This window comes from Taudactylus pleione, unplaced genomic scaffold (assembly GCF_031769625.1).
Source record: "Taudactylus pleione unplaced genomic scaffold, aTauple2 ptg000019l, whole genome shotgun sequence".
NCBI classification, from domain to species: domain Eukaryota; kingdom Metazoa; phylum Chordata; class Amphibia; order Anura; family Myobatrachidae; genus Taudactylus; species Taudactylus pleione.
The window spans coordinates 3,694,519-3,710,898 of NW_028284421.1; the positions used below are offsets into that span (position 1 = coordinate 3,694,519).

Consider the following 16,380-nt stretch of genomic DNA (forward strand, 5'->3'; position numbering starts at 1 on the left):
TTGGTACGCAATAGTGCTCCATCTCAATGTACAATGGTAACAAGTACTAAGAGCAGGTATTTAAAAAATAAATAAAAATAAATTTAAAAATACCAGCAAACACATAGAACAGCCAAGTAAACTCACTATCACAATCAGGTTTACAGAGCTCTGAGTTGGCCATAGCACCTTTTGGCAAGATGATTTACAATGGTAATCGTCTGGTTTTGTAGTTATTTTTCCTCTTTTTTTTTTTTTCATCTTTTCAAACAACAAAAGCTGGCAGAGATAAAAACACAATCATATTTAATATGCTATACAACTATAAACGTCCATTAGATTATGGACTGGGCTAACGCTGCAGTTGGTGGGTGTTCGGTAATGTTACTACTCTGTAGAAGTAGTTTGTGAAGTGCTGCTAAAGATAGAACAATGGTTTAGGAAGTTTGAGCATATCCAAACTTGTACACATAGCTAAAATTGTTTAACATGCATTTACAAAAAGTAAAAACTTTTCATGACGGCTTTTTAATTCTGAATGGCATGTTTGGTTGTAAAAGTCATAGAAGTATGCTGTCTTACCCAACAGCCATCTTGGATACGTGAAATAAGAAAGTGACTTATGCAAAACAAATTTAAAAAATATGAATGATATCTTGAAAGGGAACGATTTTTCCTATGTTCTAAATTTCTAGATTTGATGTTCCAAAATAACACTGTTACTCTCTAATTATAAAAGAAGAGTAGTCACTGCTGAGCATGCAAGCATCTTAGGTAAAAACGGAGTAAGAACCGCAATGGTATTTGTAGTCCATTTGCAACTTTTCTGTGAAATAAACACATGCAACAAATACACACTTTCTAATATGTACAGATATTAGAAACATCAGAGCTTAATATCAGTTGCTGTTCCAGTTCAGGTGAGCAGGCTGCATGTCAGCATCCTCTGGTTAAATACCAGATTGCATCCTACTGCCCCCTTTGTCAAATCCACTCCATCCTTACCCTCACTGGAGAATATTTTTATTTTTAGCTCATATGGAAAAATCCATTAAATTAAAAAAAAATAAAAAAAATGTCATGTGTTAAAATGATTTAAAAAAAATTAGTGTATTTTTCTTAATTTAACAACTGTTTAAAGTTATTAGTCCTTAATGGGATACATATTCCATTTTTTTTCTTTGCTTAAAAACTGTAAGGTATACCACAAATGATATGGTAATTCACATGGGTACCTAAGTCACCATACTTAAGAAAATGAAGTGGGCAGTTGTTCATTGCTTACAACCAAACTCTATACAGGGCATGTAAGCAGTAGCATGTTCTAAGAATTAGCTAAAAAAAATGTTAGAATAAAAGCATGTTTTAATTAGTGTAGCAAGATATGAATTTCTGTCAGCTGAAATAAAATCATACCAAAAGGGACAAAATAAAAACACAGAAATGGACTAATTATAATTAATACTGGCTCGCCAACTGCCCATGTACTGCAGATTATATGATTATCATGTTGAGAACAGATGAAATATTGAGACCTGTGCAGCAAAACGTTTGAAAAGCTCATAATTATAAATGTTTCTGCTGCGGGAGGCACTTCCATTAAGACAAATACAACGTCTGCCTTTTTTGTTTTGATACAGTGTGCTACATTATAGTACAAGTTTAACCCAACATTTCAACTGTAGGATGGTCCTTGCTCTCTATCCAATCAAATCCAGATGAGGTCATGGAATTAATAGATTCATTACAGATCTGCTGGAACAAAGGATCATTGTTCAGCTCCTCCAGTGTAGCTTCATCGTCCTGTACATGTTGTCGACCTGGATCAAACAACAGGTTTGGATCTAAAGTGTTCAGATCATTGATGCTGCCTGAGAGTTCAGAAGACAACCGGATTTCATTGGAGAAATCAGAGGCATTGTTCAAATCTGAAGCAACTTGGACAACAAGTTGCTGGTTAGTTTGGAGGCTTTCTCCATCTAGCAGGTCTTTGACAGTGCTACTGAAATCAAGTTGCTGCTCTCCAATTTCAGATTGTGCTTGGCTGTCTCCAGTAGTAAAACCAATTGGATCAGTACTGCTGTTTTTCGTGAGGTAAGCTGGCGTTTGGAATTCATAAGCTGAAGTGCTGGAATTCATCATATTTTGTTGATTGGCACCAGAAAACATGGGAGATGTTTCCAAAATCTGAGTGAGATTCATTCTTGCAGTATAGTTGGAAGGCATATTGTTTATTCCTAACCCTCGAACTGCATCGTCACGGTCAGAATCCAGTTTGTTTAATAAAACATGGGTGATGTTCTGTGTGTTATTCTGCTTCTGAAGTGAGGGGAAAGCAGTTTGCATCATTAAGGTTAAAGGGACTGACTGACTTCTTTGCGCTAAGCTGTTGGCACTGGTGTCTGATTGGACATTTGTCAGTATATTATGGACTTCTGGAGTGACTACAGATCCAAAAGCAGTCACATTAGATCGAGGAGCATTATTTGAAGCAGTGCAATTTGTATTTCCACTTAAATTACGTTGGCGGTGAACAGCAGGGCTTACACTACGACACCTGAAATTGTTGTTTCCCGATGAACCTGTTCCTTTGTTGTCTAAAGGAGCGGGAACAGCAAAACCCTCCTGTTTGCTGGTACTGCTTAGCTGATGCTGAACTGGAGACACAGGGGTCAAGCGTCCAAAGTGATTGTCATGATGCCTCGACTGAGACTGATATAACTGACCAGGCACGGCAAAAGCATGTGGCTTTCTGAAACTGTCCTCCACCAGCTCCTTATAAGTTGAAAGAATGCCATGACTAGAAACAGAAGAGTTGCCAACAGAGCTATATCCATTATTCATCCACTCTAGCTTAGTTTTGTCTGGGTGTGTAGCCATGGGCCTTTGCATTGGTTTTACAGGGCTACTCGAAACAATACTAGCATCGTGATAAGAGATGCTGGAGTTAATAGGGGTAAATGCAAAAGGATTCCTGCATTCAACTGGACTTGGCGGAACACTGCTACTGCAGTTAGAATGTGGGGTCCCAACTGGTGTGTGTCGGCTGCTTCCTAAAGCACTATCTACAGGTGTGGTTTGAGCTAATCGAGAGCATGGGCTCTCTCTTGACAAGCTCTGAGAGCCAGAAATCATCTCTGATGTGGGTGTTGGAGTTAAAGTTGGAGTGGGTGTTGGAGTAGGAGTGTGAACTGGAGTACCACTGCTATGTACTGAATGGTAGAAGTGGGCACTGTTTGAATGGGTGGGTACTGGTGTACCATGAGCAGCCGTTGCTTGGTTTTGGAGCACCATACTTAAAGTACCATAGTTCTGAGAATTGTTGTTCATTGACATTTGCTCCTCCATTAGCACCAGTTCCTCAACAATGCTATCCTGTGTGAGATCATCATCAAATGAAAAGAAATTGTCATTTGTAGGTGGATCTGACAGATCGGAGCGCCGAGGTAACTGGTTAGAAGAGTGTGCTTGTAGCTGATTCAAAGATGAATCCTCAAGTTGCTGGCTGTAAGCATCCTGTTGTAGTCCTTCAAAGTCCACAGGTTCCCAAACTGTTTTTTGCATGTTATTAGCACCAGAAGTTCCTGGAATATCCATAACGCCAATCCTTTGAGACTGCCCACAGTTTCCAGATGTGAAATCTGAACTTTCAGCAATTTCTTGCCATGCACTTTGATTAAAAGGGTTTTCTGACTTTGAATCACTCACAAACTTAAATACAGTGCCTTCCAGTTTTACCTTAGCGTCCTGTGACGTGGCCATAAGTTCTTCAGGGGTATCGGTGGCCTTTTCGACAACACAGTTCAAGGAATAATTTGCTACCATTACAGTACTATTCCCTTGTTGAGTGGCTTTGCTAGGTATTAACGCAACAGTTACTGTGTTATCACTCTTTGTTGTCGGTGCTTTTTGAACTTTCTTAACAGTACTCCCTACTCCTGGCCTCTGACTTTCAGCAGTGACAGAAGACAACTGACCAATAAGTGATTTTTTCGCTGGTGGTATCTGCAAGTCCTGCTGAGTAGCAGTCAAGCGTTTTCTTGGACTTTTGTTAGACAGTCTAATGTCTTTTCCAGCTGGGTCACCATTCGTGTTTGGACTGGGACTATTGTTAAAGAAACTCTGAGGTGCAACACAGAGAGTCACAGTGCCTTGACAGCTGCTGGCTGAAAAAACAGGAGCACCTTCGACTGAGCGACTTTTGCATTTGGTCCTTGTTCCTTCTGCTCTCTGATCAAGGGCTTTGATAGTCTGAGTGTCACGGGCAACATCTTGATACTGTTTCTCCTGAATGACTTTGGGTATAAAAGACATAACAGGGGTACCTTTTCTGGATTTGGAACCATCGGTGTTCTCTTGGAACTGTAACTGGTTCTCCCCTGTCAGTATTTCAGGCTCTGTTTTAACCTCTATTAACGATGCAACAGGTGTGCCTATCCTTGGTACAGGAGACTGCAGTGAGACCACAGAGCCATTTTTGATTTGTGGCACAGTCCTACTGTCATCTGCTGAGGCTCCATTGCTATTTACAGGTGGAGTTTGTTTCACTGAAGTGCTAGGGGCAAGTGATATTGTCGTCATCTTTACAACGTTCAGAGAGCTGACATGTGGTGCTGGCACAACGGTCTTAATTGGGCTACTGGTGAAAACCACAGTGGTGGGTGAGCGGATCGTCAAAGCATTAGAACTGGCTGGCTTAGGCAAAATTTGAGGGTAGCGATGTCTAGCAGATCGATCTCCAACAGGGCTTGCTGGAACATTTTGGGGAGTCTTTGGCGACTGCTTTACAGACTGCATGTGCTGGGTAACTACTTGAACGTTGAGTGGCAGAACCTTCCCCTCAGACGAGCCAATGGGACTAGGCGAGGTCACAAGTGGCCGGGTTCTTTGTACCTGTTAGAATAAAACAAATTGAGAAAATCAAAGATAATTCTAGCAATATGTAGTCCACGATTATGTTTAAACTGTAGACAAGTAAATTTAGATTTACTACAAAACAGGTATTTTGTAATCTATAACTGCTAATATGTGCTGCCTTCCACTCACATTGTGCTTAATTCAGCAATAACAAAAGGTGTAACAGGTATTGCTGATCGCAAGGTAACATATAAATACCCTGTGATCCTGAATGCGAGAAAATGTGTACATTAGGCATTAATGAGCCATCATATCTGTTCATTACGAAGTCAGTGTATATGTGTAAACTATTTTACAATTATTATTACATTTTACTTATTTATACAAGTGGTCCACAGCGCCGTACATACGTCAACAGTAAAACAGTACAGGGTACACAGATCATCATATTACAATACAGGAACAAAAATAAAAACAGAGCACAAGTAACAATTAGCACCACAATTCTCCATACACTATACTGCTGGGAAGCTGAAGGCTGTCATTGAAGTGCTAGAGCAGAGGGCTGTGAGACAGTAGGGAGGAGGACCCTGCTCCTAGGAGCTTACAATCTAGGGGAGACCCTACAATGGCAAAAACACTTAAATGCCCCCGTCGCTAAATATTTTGGGCGTGTAGCAAATTGCACTACAGCCTAAAAAATTATAGAACAAGAGAATTGTGCTTGTGAAGTATGCTAAAGGTTAATTTAATTAATATAACATAAATCCTAACATAATTAGTTTCATCTACTTCTTACTCACCACTAGGGCACCTAACACTTGGTTGCTCATGCTCTGTTGCTTATCTGGGTGTTATGGTCGCTAATGTAGCAATATATATTATCCATGTCCTGGTCCTGTGTTGTATTGTTCTGTAAGTGGCTTGTCTACAGCTTGTTTATGTACTTTGTAAGGCGCTGCGGAACATTTGTGGTGCCATATAAATAAACGCTAATAATAATAAATCCTAACAATTAGTTTCATCTACTTCTTACTCACCACTAGGGCACCTAACACTTGGTTGCTTGTGCTCTGTTGCTTATCTGGGTGTTATGGTCGCTAATGTAGCAATATATATTATCCATGTCCTGGTCCTCCAGTGTATTGTTCTGTAAGTCGCTTGCCTACAACTTGTTTATGTACTTTGTAAGGCACTGCGGAACATTTGTGGCGCCATATAAATAAATAATAATAATAAAATCGCATGATTCTATAAACTTTGTAAATGAGGACCAATACACACCGATAACAGACTGCCTAAGAACAAGCCTTCATAAAAGACCCGCTACACCTGAGAATTACCGGAATTGGGCTGGGAACAGCTGCCACAACAATTCCAATAGGTTGTGGAGAGAGGATTGCAGGGCTTCCGTTACAGATACCAGCGATTCCATTCGGAGCCGTTCCATCCTGTTTCTTCATGTGCAGTTCTCCTGGCAAAGGCGACTGAAGTTTTTGCTCCTGCTGTTTCTTCTGGATTTTCCGCTGTAATTGTTGTTTAGCATCTACAGGGGAAGCTAAGGTCTTTACTTGAGGATGGAAGGCATTGCTTTCAGACATAGGTACAAATGCAGATGCCTGGGTTATTCCCTTTAATCCTACAAGAAGACAAGAACACCTGGTTTGTTGGCTGCTAAAAAGCAAGTGGAAAATTTTATGCAAAACATTTAGGTACACCCTGTGCTCTTTCATTCTGTGTGAGCTGCAAGGATAGAAATGAAGGGGAGTAACAATTACCCTTATACATTTTATTTACAGTATTAAGTATTACAAATTAAATAACTATATGTATATTTTACAAGGGATACTCTAAATTCAAGCTCTCAAATACTAAAATCATCCAAAAAGGTATTTACGATTTCTGATCAATTCAATTGATAGGCAGCAAAACATATATATCATCAAAATCATTTACAAATATAAAATCTAGAGCCTAGGTTTCCAACTTGTGGTATGTATTTGCTAAGATAGACTCAAGGGGGTTGGGTTTGTCGACTACCCCTAACCCTCCCCTTCCACAGCCTAAACCTACCCCTTCAATGTCAACAATTCAACAATGTTGACATTGTGGTGACGACATTATGACTGTCGCCATGGTGGCTGCATCCCACATATGTGGTACTTTATTCTTGTTTGTTGCAACACAGTCTGTTCTGTGCTTTATGTAGCAATTGGGGATGTGCTGCTGCTGCTGAACAGCTCCAGTTTGGAGTTTCTAAACCCATATTTAGAGGCGCAAGGGAGGAGAGGAGCTGGCTTGCTGGACAGGAGGGAAGAACACACCACCCTGCCACTGAGAGGAATGCTACAAGGTATGAAAACATCCTGCCTGATCTACATGCATGGAGCTGAATTAATCCCAATCAACCAGAGTGTATAAACTGTATAAAAAGGCTGTACTTCCACAATGTTAAGTGTGTACTATCTAGTACTCTTGTTGTATCCTTACTACCACTTAGTTATATATAACAGTCCCTTAGAGGGGTCTATATGAGCAATACACTACGTATAATGCAACATCCTGCACAAAGCCTATTATCTGCGATTATCATGTGACCTACAAATAAAAGCTAATACTCTAACAAGTACCCTGGCTCTTCTGTACGTAACCCATCACCCTGAGTCAATGATCTACCTACTTCCCAGCAACCTTGATCTTAAATAACAGTCAAGAGTAAAGATGGTGCTTGTTATAGCTTCTGAAGCACAAGTAGTAAGCAGCTCCAGGGGTAGTTACAGACAGTAAGTGACCATGTACAAATGTGTCCTCATACACCTAGCCTCAATACGCCACCCGGCATGAATGAGCCGCAAGGTCAAGTGTGATTCTGCTAGCACCAGGCAGTTTTTTGGCCTAAAAAGGTGTCTCAGGGCTCTATTTACTACAATCCGCATATTGAATGCAGATTGTAGTGTGATATTATCGACCGAATTCGCATTGCGAATTCAGGCAATATCACAGGGATTTACTACAAATCCCTTGCAGGGACAGAGCTTGCGATAAAGCTCTGTCCCTGCGAATCCCCTCCGCACACTAGTCATGGTATTTTTGCAAAAAATACCGTGACAAAGTGCCCGCGCATGCGCCGACCGGCCGCTGCCACTACTTACAGAGAGATAAAGTGGACACAGATATAGTACCAACCAACCAGCTCCTAACTAGCACGTTACAGGCTGCGTTTGAAAAATAAAAGTTAGGAGATGATTGGTTGGTACTCTGTCCACTTTATCTCCCAAGGCAGTACATAGGCCCCTAAGATTCTACATATATAGCAGATAGAAACTGTCCACGTATGGAGGCAACAATCAATCTTGCATATTATACTAATTCTTTAGAATAGTTTTAATTTTTAATTATGTATCTCTTTTAGTGGTTATGCCTCCAGATGCACTTTGTTAATATTGTTAATATTAAGAGAACATTCAGTTATAAATCACAACTTTTGTATATTACGAGACTGCCACTGTTTTTCTGTCCCATAGATAGACGTGGCAACGCTATGCTGGTTATTGTGAAGCTCATTCATCAATGTGTCTGAACCTGCAGTTGGACTGCCGTAGTCTTCTTTGTTTGGTCACAGCGAGTGGAAGATCTTCGTATGTTTCGTCCTGGCGGATCAGGATGAAGTGTTTGTGAGATTACGTCAGAGATGCGCGATTGAATTTTGTGTTAAACTTCAAATAAGTGGAAATGAAACTCATGAAATGTTACGGCAAGCATACGGTAGAGGAACAATTATCTGTTCTGCAGTATTTTGGTGGTGGAAGCACTTCAAAGAAGGTAATATGCGAATGAATGACGAATCGTGTTCTGGGAGACCATCCACCATGGTTAGAGATGTCAACATTGCTAAAGCTACATAGATGTTGCAAAATGACAGAAGGTTAACCTTACAAAAACTTTCGGCTTGACTTGGCATCTCATTTGTACAGGTTCAGCATATTGTGACAAAGAAACGTAAAATGCATCGCGTGTGTGCCAGGTGGGTACCCAGAAATCTCACAGAAAAGATGCATCAACGAGTTGAATCGTGCAAGAATAACATTCGAATGTCGGAGAGGATACCCAATTTCCTGACCCTCTGAAGTGCTTACACCACCAAAATACTGCAGCACGACTAATTGTTTCTCCACCATATTGCTTGCCATAACTTTTCATGAGTTTCATTTCCGCTATATTCAAGTGTAACACAAAATTCAATCACACATCTCTGACAATCTCACAGACACGTCTTCCTCATCCGCCATGACGAAACATACAAAGATCTTCCACACGCTGTGAAGACGACTGCGGCAGTCCAACCGCAGGTTCAGACACATCGATGTATGAGCTTCACAATAATCATAAAGCATAATATGGAAACATTATAAATATTGTACAAATTTATACAAATACAACCACAAACCTGGGCATAATACCGACACAAATGTGGGCATAATACCAACACATAACAAAGGAGGGCATAATGCCTACACATAACAAAATAGGGCTGTATTACTGACACATAACAAAGGCGGGCATAATACAGAACATAAAGGTGGGCATAATACCAACACATAACAAAGGAGGGCATAATGCCTACACATAACAAAATAGGGCTGTGTTACTGACACATAACAAAGGCGGGCATAATACAGAACATAAAGGTGGGCATAATACCAACACATAACAAAGGAGGGCATAATGCCTACACATAACAAAATAGGGCTGTGTTACTGACACATAACAAAGGCGGGCATAATACAGAACATAAAGGTGGGCATAATACCAACACATAACAAAGGAGGGCATAATACAGCCACACAACAAAGGAGGGCATAATACCGACACAAAGGCGGCATAATAGAGACACAAAGGCGGGCATAATACAGACACATAACATAGGCGGGTATATTATGACACATAAAGGCGGGCATAATACCGACACATAACAAAATGCTTATTTTTACAGTAAAGAATCTTTGCTCATTTTTCAGAAAACCTATGGAGTGAGTCAAAAAAAAAGAGCAAAGATGGATCGCCAAAGCGTACCTACATTACACATTAAGAAGAATAAAATGGCCCTGTAAATGTTTTGTTTCCAAAATATATATTTAGCCAGTGAGCATGTTCTCTGGCACTCTTCATGTATGTAGTGCTTTCATAAATGTATAATAAGTGACAGATAATTTCTAATTTACTGAAATTAAAGTCCCCTTCACTTTCCATACACAAGATGTGTGTAATGCCATATCAGAATGGGCAGCAGAAGTACCTGTGAAATATGCAAAAAGTCTAGAAAACATAAAACAAATGAAAACATTTTAATTTGCATTTTCTTTTAACTCATTTAAGTGGATCACAGCACACTTAAAGTTCAAAACGAGGATATTACCTGCTGAGTCACCTGCCATTACAGTTAAAGCTGCCATGGATTTAGTGCCAATGTAGTGACTTTTAACGAGAAAACGTGCCAAATCCAAAACTGAATCAAATGGCTGACTGAGGACCTTCTGCGCCCATTCACAAACCAGGCGGCAGGCTGCAGACACAACCTCTTCATCTGCATTCTGCAACTGAGCCGATACCTCCATACCATCCAGCTGAAAACAAGAACAACTGGTCAGCAAACTATAAATATGCAGCAATAGGGACATACAAGATAAAATAAGCATTCATGAGATTAAATTATGCAATTTCTTTTTCTTAATCATAATTTGGTCAAAAAAAACAAAAAACTTTACATCCATGTGCATTTTCTGGACAGTTTACAAAAAAAAGATTTTTTATTTTTTTTTATTTTCTGAAGAGCAGTGGGCTTCTACATGGACTGAATTAGAGCAAATCCAATGGGTTTGGAGAGTAAGATCTTTTAAAAATGTTATTTTTAATAAAGGACTCTGATGGTCTAATGCCATCTAAAGTCAGATTTTTCATGCGGTTTGACGTTGGTTTAGCCCTTTAGTAAATTTTTCAATTACAAACTCAAGGGGATAGCACAGAAAAATAAGATTTTTACAACACATAAAATCTCTTCCTTGGAGTCCATCTGGGGGGTGCGATTACATTTTGGTTATGTATAGTGAGCTGTGGAGTCGGGCACTAACTAAGACTGGCTCCCCCTCCTCTTCCAGTCTATGTTCAACAAAGCCAGAGAAAGACCCACAGAAGAACTGAGAAAACCAACAAGTAACTAGTATGAAACCAAACAAGGGAGGGATCCCAGCATCCCCCAGATGGACTCCAAGGGAGAGATTTTACGGTGCGGAAAAATAGTATTTCCTTTATCATCCATCTGGGGGATGCCATTACCTCTGGGTTCTACCAAAGCAACCCAATTTAAGGGGGAAGGGGGGAGCGTCGCAACTGGCCTGTCGAATAATTTTTTGCCCAACACTGGCGTCTCTCGCTCCAAATGTATGGAAGCTGTAAAAGTTTGTACGGATGACCAGGTAGCTGCTCTGCACAGCTGCTCTACCGAAGCACCATGCTGCACAGCCCAAGAAGCCCCGACAGCATGAGACGAGTGAGCCCGAATTGAAGCCGGAACCGTCACATTTGAAGACAAATATATCTGCTGGATGGCAGAAGTGACCCATCTATCAATGGATCCTTTCAAGGCTGGCCAGCCTCTTTTTGGTGCATTAATCCACACCAAAAAAGAATCCGTACACCTCAAAGATGGAGTACGCTCCAAGTAAATGCATGTACCACATCCAACAGTGCGTCACTGAAGCCTGGCGAAAAGGCTGGAAGGACAATATCCTGGTTAATGTGGAAAGCCTTCAGGACATAAGGAGGCTGTGTGCGAAGAACCGCCTGCAAGAAGGTTTGAACTTCAGGAATGGTGGCCAATTTTCTTTCAAACAGTATCGACAGGGCAGAAATTTGTCCCTTAAGGGATGACATTCTAAGACCCTTAACCAAACCATCCTGTAGAGAAGACAAGAGATGAGACACTCGGAACCTTTCAGGTTTAAACTTGTGTCATTCACACCAAGAAACATATATCTTCCATACCCGATGATAAATCTGGGAAGTCACTGGTTTGCGAGCCTGTATCATGTTTTTTTTTATAACAGATTCTGAAAACCCTTTGGCCCTTAAGATGTTGGATTCAAGAACCATGTGGTCAAAGCCAAGCGAGGCAAATCGGGGTGACGGCATGGACCCTGAGGTAACAGATCTGGATGCAGGGGCAGACGATATAGAACGTCTACCAATATGTTCTGAAGAATTGTGTACCAATGACGGCGTGGCCAGTCTGGAGCTACCAGAATGACCGGCCATGCCACTGATCGAATCCGGTGATGTACCCTTGGTAACATTACCAGAGGAGAAAAGCTGTATCCCAGCCGGAACACCCAAGGTGCTGTCATGGCATCCACCAGGGCTGCCTGAGGACCCGGGACAGAGATCCGTATTTCGGAAGTTTCGTGTTGAGACGGGAAGCCATTAGATCTATGTCTGGAGATTCCCATCTGGAAATTATTTCCGCAAACACTTCCTGGTGTAATTCCCATTTCCCTGGATGCACTGTGGCGACTTAAGAAGTCCGCCTCCCAGTTGTCGACCCCAGGAATGCAAATTGCCGAAATAGCTGGAACACAACATTCTGCCCAATGAAGAATGTGAAAAACATCCCTCATTGCTCGCCAGTTGTGTGTGAGACCCTGCTTGTTTATAATATGCAACTGCCATGGCATTGTCTTATTGGATTGCACTGGTAGGCTCCTTAGAAGGGATTGAGCCTGAACCAATGCATACACTTAATTCCAGTATATTGATGGAAAGAGAAGCTTCCTGGAGGGACCAAAGACCCTGTAGGTGCATGTCTAGAAGTACTGCCCCCCCAGCCTGTTAGGCTCGCATCTGTGGTGACAATTATCCCATCTGGTTTTGCTACTAAGAAAAGACTGGAGTAAAATCCCAAGGCCTTGCTGTAGTACCGGAACCGGAATTATTACTCCGGAATCGGAGAGCGCAGAAATTGTCTGTATGAGAGGCGCCCCTTCTGCAACCATCCAGAGGGATAGGAGTGGAAAAAAATCTTTCTGGAACAGGACCCTCCAATCTAAAATGTAACCCCTGGTTACCAGTCCACTTATCAAAAAATCCAGGCTGGATTGAATGCAAGTTTCCTGGAATCTGAGTAAGCAGCTTCCCACCAGAGGTTCGGGGCCCAGTCCCATGACAGTCATGTGGACTGACCTGCTGATTTAACAACAGGGCGACGAGTGCCGGGGACACCACACCCCCTGAAGGCACTTCTACAGGGACCCTTAGGCATACCTCAAAAGCCCTGAAAGCTTCCCCTGCCTTGGGTCCGAAAGGAACAAAACCTAGGAGATTCTGATTTTGGTGTTGATACGGGAAGGTAAGGACTTTTACTTCCCATGACCTGAGAAATAATTTGAAAACATTCAGGACCAAACAGAAAACCTCCTTCAAAAGGCAATGCCTCTAAAGAATGCTTGGGACTCTGTCTGCCTTCCATGTTTTAAGCCATAGAGAGCGTCTAGCCGAAATGGCCAGAGCAGATATGAGACTGTACGTGAATAGTGTCTATTAAAGCATCACCTATACCGATCAGAGCCTCAGAAATTTGATCTAGCCTCAGACAAATCCTCTTATTGAAACCCAGCAATCAACTGGGCCATCCAGGAATTGATAGCCTTTATTTACCCAGGCACTGGCCAGAACAGGCCGCAGTGAGATTCCTGACAAAGTGAATATAGACTTAAGTACAGCCTCATTCTTCCTATCCATAGGATGATTAGGTGTTACAGACTGTGTTGTGGGAATAACAGTATTCCTAATCAACCTAGCAATAGGAGTATCCACTGTGGGTGGCATTTCCCAAATCTTGATATCCTGTTCCGAAAAAGTATAAAGATACTTACATTTCTTTGGAATATGAAATTTGGAATCAGGTTTTAACCAGGTTTCTTTTAATATTTCTCCAAAATGTGAAAATCTGTGAAAACAGATACAGTTTTCTTCTTACATTTAAAAAAAGAAACCAAACTAGTCACTGGAATAGCCGTTTCCTGTAGATGTAAAGTTTCCTGGACCGTATCTACCAACACCCCTGAATAAGAATGGGAGTCATTCTCCCAGTGTGAGCTATCTTCCCAGTCATAATCCAATTCACCTTCTTCCTGGAAAGAGGCCACTGAAGCCTCATCTCCAGGAAAATCCACTGAGGACTGGCCTGAACGTCTACTAATGGCTGTGGCCCCTGCTGAGGTTACCGTTTGATTTAGGAACGTTGCCATCTCAGCGAGACATCTGGGCTCTACCGAGGGATCAGACAAACTAGGTGTTTGAGTACAGGGTAACTTATAATTTGCCTGATAGTGACATAGTTCACCTATGGCCTCAGCCATAGACCTGGGCCAATCAGGCATCACCGACTGTTCAGCCAAACTTCCCGGTAATGAATCTCTCTGTGAAACAACCAGAACATATCGACCCCGGGTCCGTACAACCTTTTGGAAACTTATCAAATTTTGTACAAGTATAAAAAGTGACTGATCCCTGTTTTTTGAAACCCTTGTCTGGCTTATCCATACTGAGAGAGAAAGACCAATACAGATAGCCATCTATATTCCTCTGAAAAAAGTGTAGCACTGTTTGAATAGAAAAAAAACAAAGAAGAGTTCTTTTTTTTTTTTTTTTTCCCCAGAACAACCACCACTGCTTTTGAAATGACAGTAAAAGTGAGGAGTGTTTAATAAGACTCTAAATCATCTGTTTAAATGTAAAAAAAATAAAACCAGACTCCTGAAGTCCACATTCACTTGCACAAAAACCAAAGGCAAACAAAGAATTTTCAGTACAAAACAATGTATGTTACTGCCTAAATTCCTAAAGAGGAAGTGCAGTAAAGTTGCTTATATAGACAAATGCTCTAAGACCAGCATATATCAGCAGGTTAACTACCAAAAGTAATAATCCTAGAATAACTGCTTATCTAATAAGAGACATCCATCCCCCTATAATTTGCAGTGAGTCTCAGCCAAGAAGGAATCCAGCAGAGCTCAAACAACCGCCAAAATAGTGTTTGGGGCGTGGTCTATAAAGCTCCGTGATCTTGCAGTCACTCAAATGTATGGGGGCATGAACGGACACGCAGTCGGCACCCTGCTTCATTCAGGATGCCAGACATCATCATAGGCACTCCCTAGCCGCCGTCGTCCAAGGCACTATAAACAAGACTGAGGTTATAGTGGAAGGGGAGGGGTTATATAGGGGGAGGGAGCCAGTCTTAATTAGTTAGTGCCCGACTCCAGAGCTCACTATACATAACCCAGAGGTAATGGCATCCCCTAGATGGATAATAAAGGAACCATAAAATTGACGCTTAGTAAATTTTGCACATAGTGACCTATATAAACGGATTAGTACAGAAACAGAAAGAACAGGAATATATAGCAAGCTAAGCGAAACAGCAAACATTTTTTATTATACTATCGCTGAGTATTCAACTTAACCATTTAGCAAGAGGAGTATGATACATGAAAATTACATGTCTGATTGCATTCTTTTAATGACTGCTGGTATGGTATCCAGAGTAATACTATAAACGTAAAAGAGTATTGGAAAAGTATAAAAATAAATAAATTCATGAAAACAATGTCACTGATCATTATTACCCCATCTCCAGTTTTGTTGAAGTCCAGGTTAGGCAGAGATGGCATGTGCACAAGAGCCTTCTTCCTCAGTCCACTGTAGCAATACGTAATTTAGTTAAGGTCACCTCTTCGATAGCAGCAGAATAATAATGAACAAATGTATACTTAAAAATAATAAACCTGAAATTTACTATGAGTTACAACAACATACGTAACAGTTTACATAATGGTCCACTAATGTTTTGTGGAGTAGTTTTTTTTAATAAGTTATATATGTAATGGAGCAAATTGATATTTTACCTTGATTATTTATATTTGTGTATCTAAACTTTAATATTTAATTTCCAAATATACTTTATATTTTAATGATATAAAAATATAGATATGAGAAAAAATCCAGATGCAAAGATCACTGTGGGATTCATCATACACATTCTATATTACTTAAAACTTCTGATCTGTAGATTACAGCTTGTTAATATACTATTGACAGCAATTGCTGTGTAAGTAACTATACTGCATAAGGCAGATATTGGGCAACCAGATACAGTTCAAGGGAGACACACAAGGCCATCTAATACATAAGACGACTGTACAGTACACCAAATTTCCACAATTACAAAAACAAATTTACCTAGTCACTCCGACATAACTTTTTTTTTTTTTTTTTATTAATCGAAGCAAGATGCAACAATACATCATAAAGACTTGTACAATAGTTTCATAGTGAAGACAAAATAAAAACAAAGAATCCTTTGTCAATCTTTCAAGGAAGACAAATCCCATTGATGAAAATATTTGACGGTTACAATGTATAGTTCACAAAATACAGCAATATATTTGTAATACTTGTTGAATAATAAAGTAATCGATGAATGTCACCCGT

The 16,380-nt window shown here is 40.6% G+C and overlaps 1 protein-coding gene across 1 annotated transcript in view; it reads right to left on the reverse strand.

Annotated features, from left to right (window-relative positions):
• Positions 1–215: 215 nt before the first annotated feature.
• RFX7 (regulatory factor X7) overlaps positions 216–16,380 on the reverse strand; it is a 139,414-nt gene continuing 123,249 nt past the window's right edge. The window contains exons 6-9 of the mRNA XM_088445060.1: positions 15,516–15,600; positions 10,253–10,460; positions 6,180–6,475; positions 216–4,872 (exon numbers count right to left, since the gene is read on the reverse strand). Coding sequence (XP_088301186.1) covers positions 1,642–4,872; positions 6,180–6,475; positions 10,253–10,460; positions 15,516–15,600 — 3,820 coding nt within the window. The 3' untranslated portion in view covers positions 216–1,641. The remainder of the gene's footprint in view (positions 4,873–6,179; positions 6,476–10,252; positions 10,461–15,515; positions 15,601–16,380) is intronic.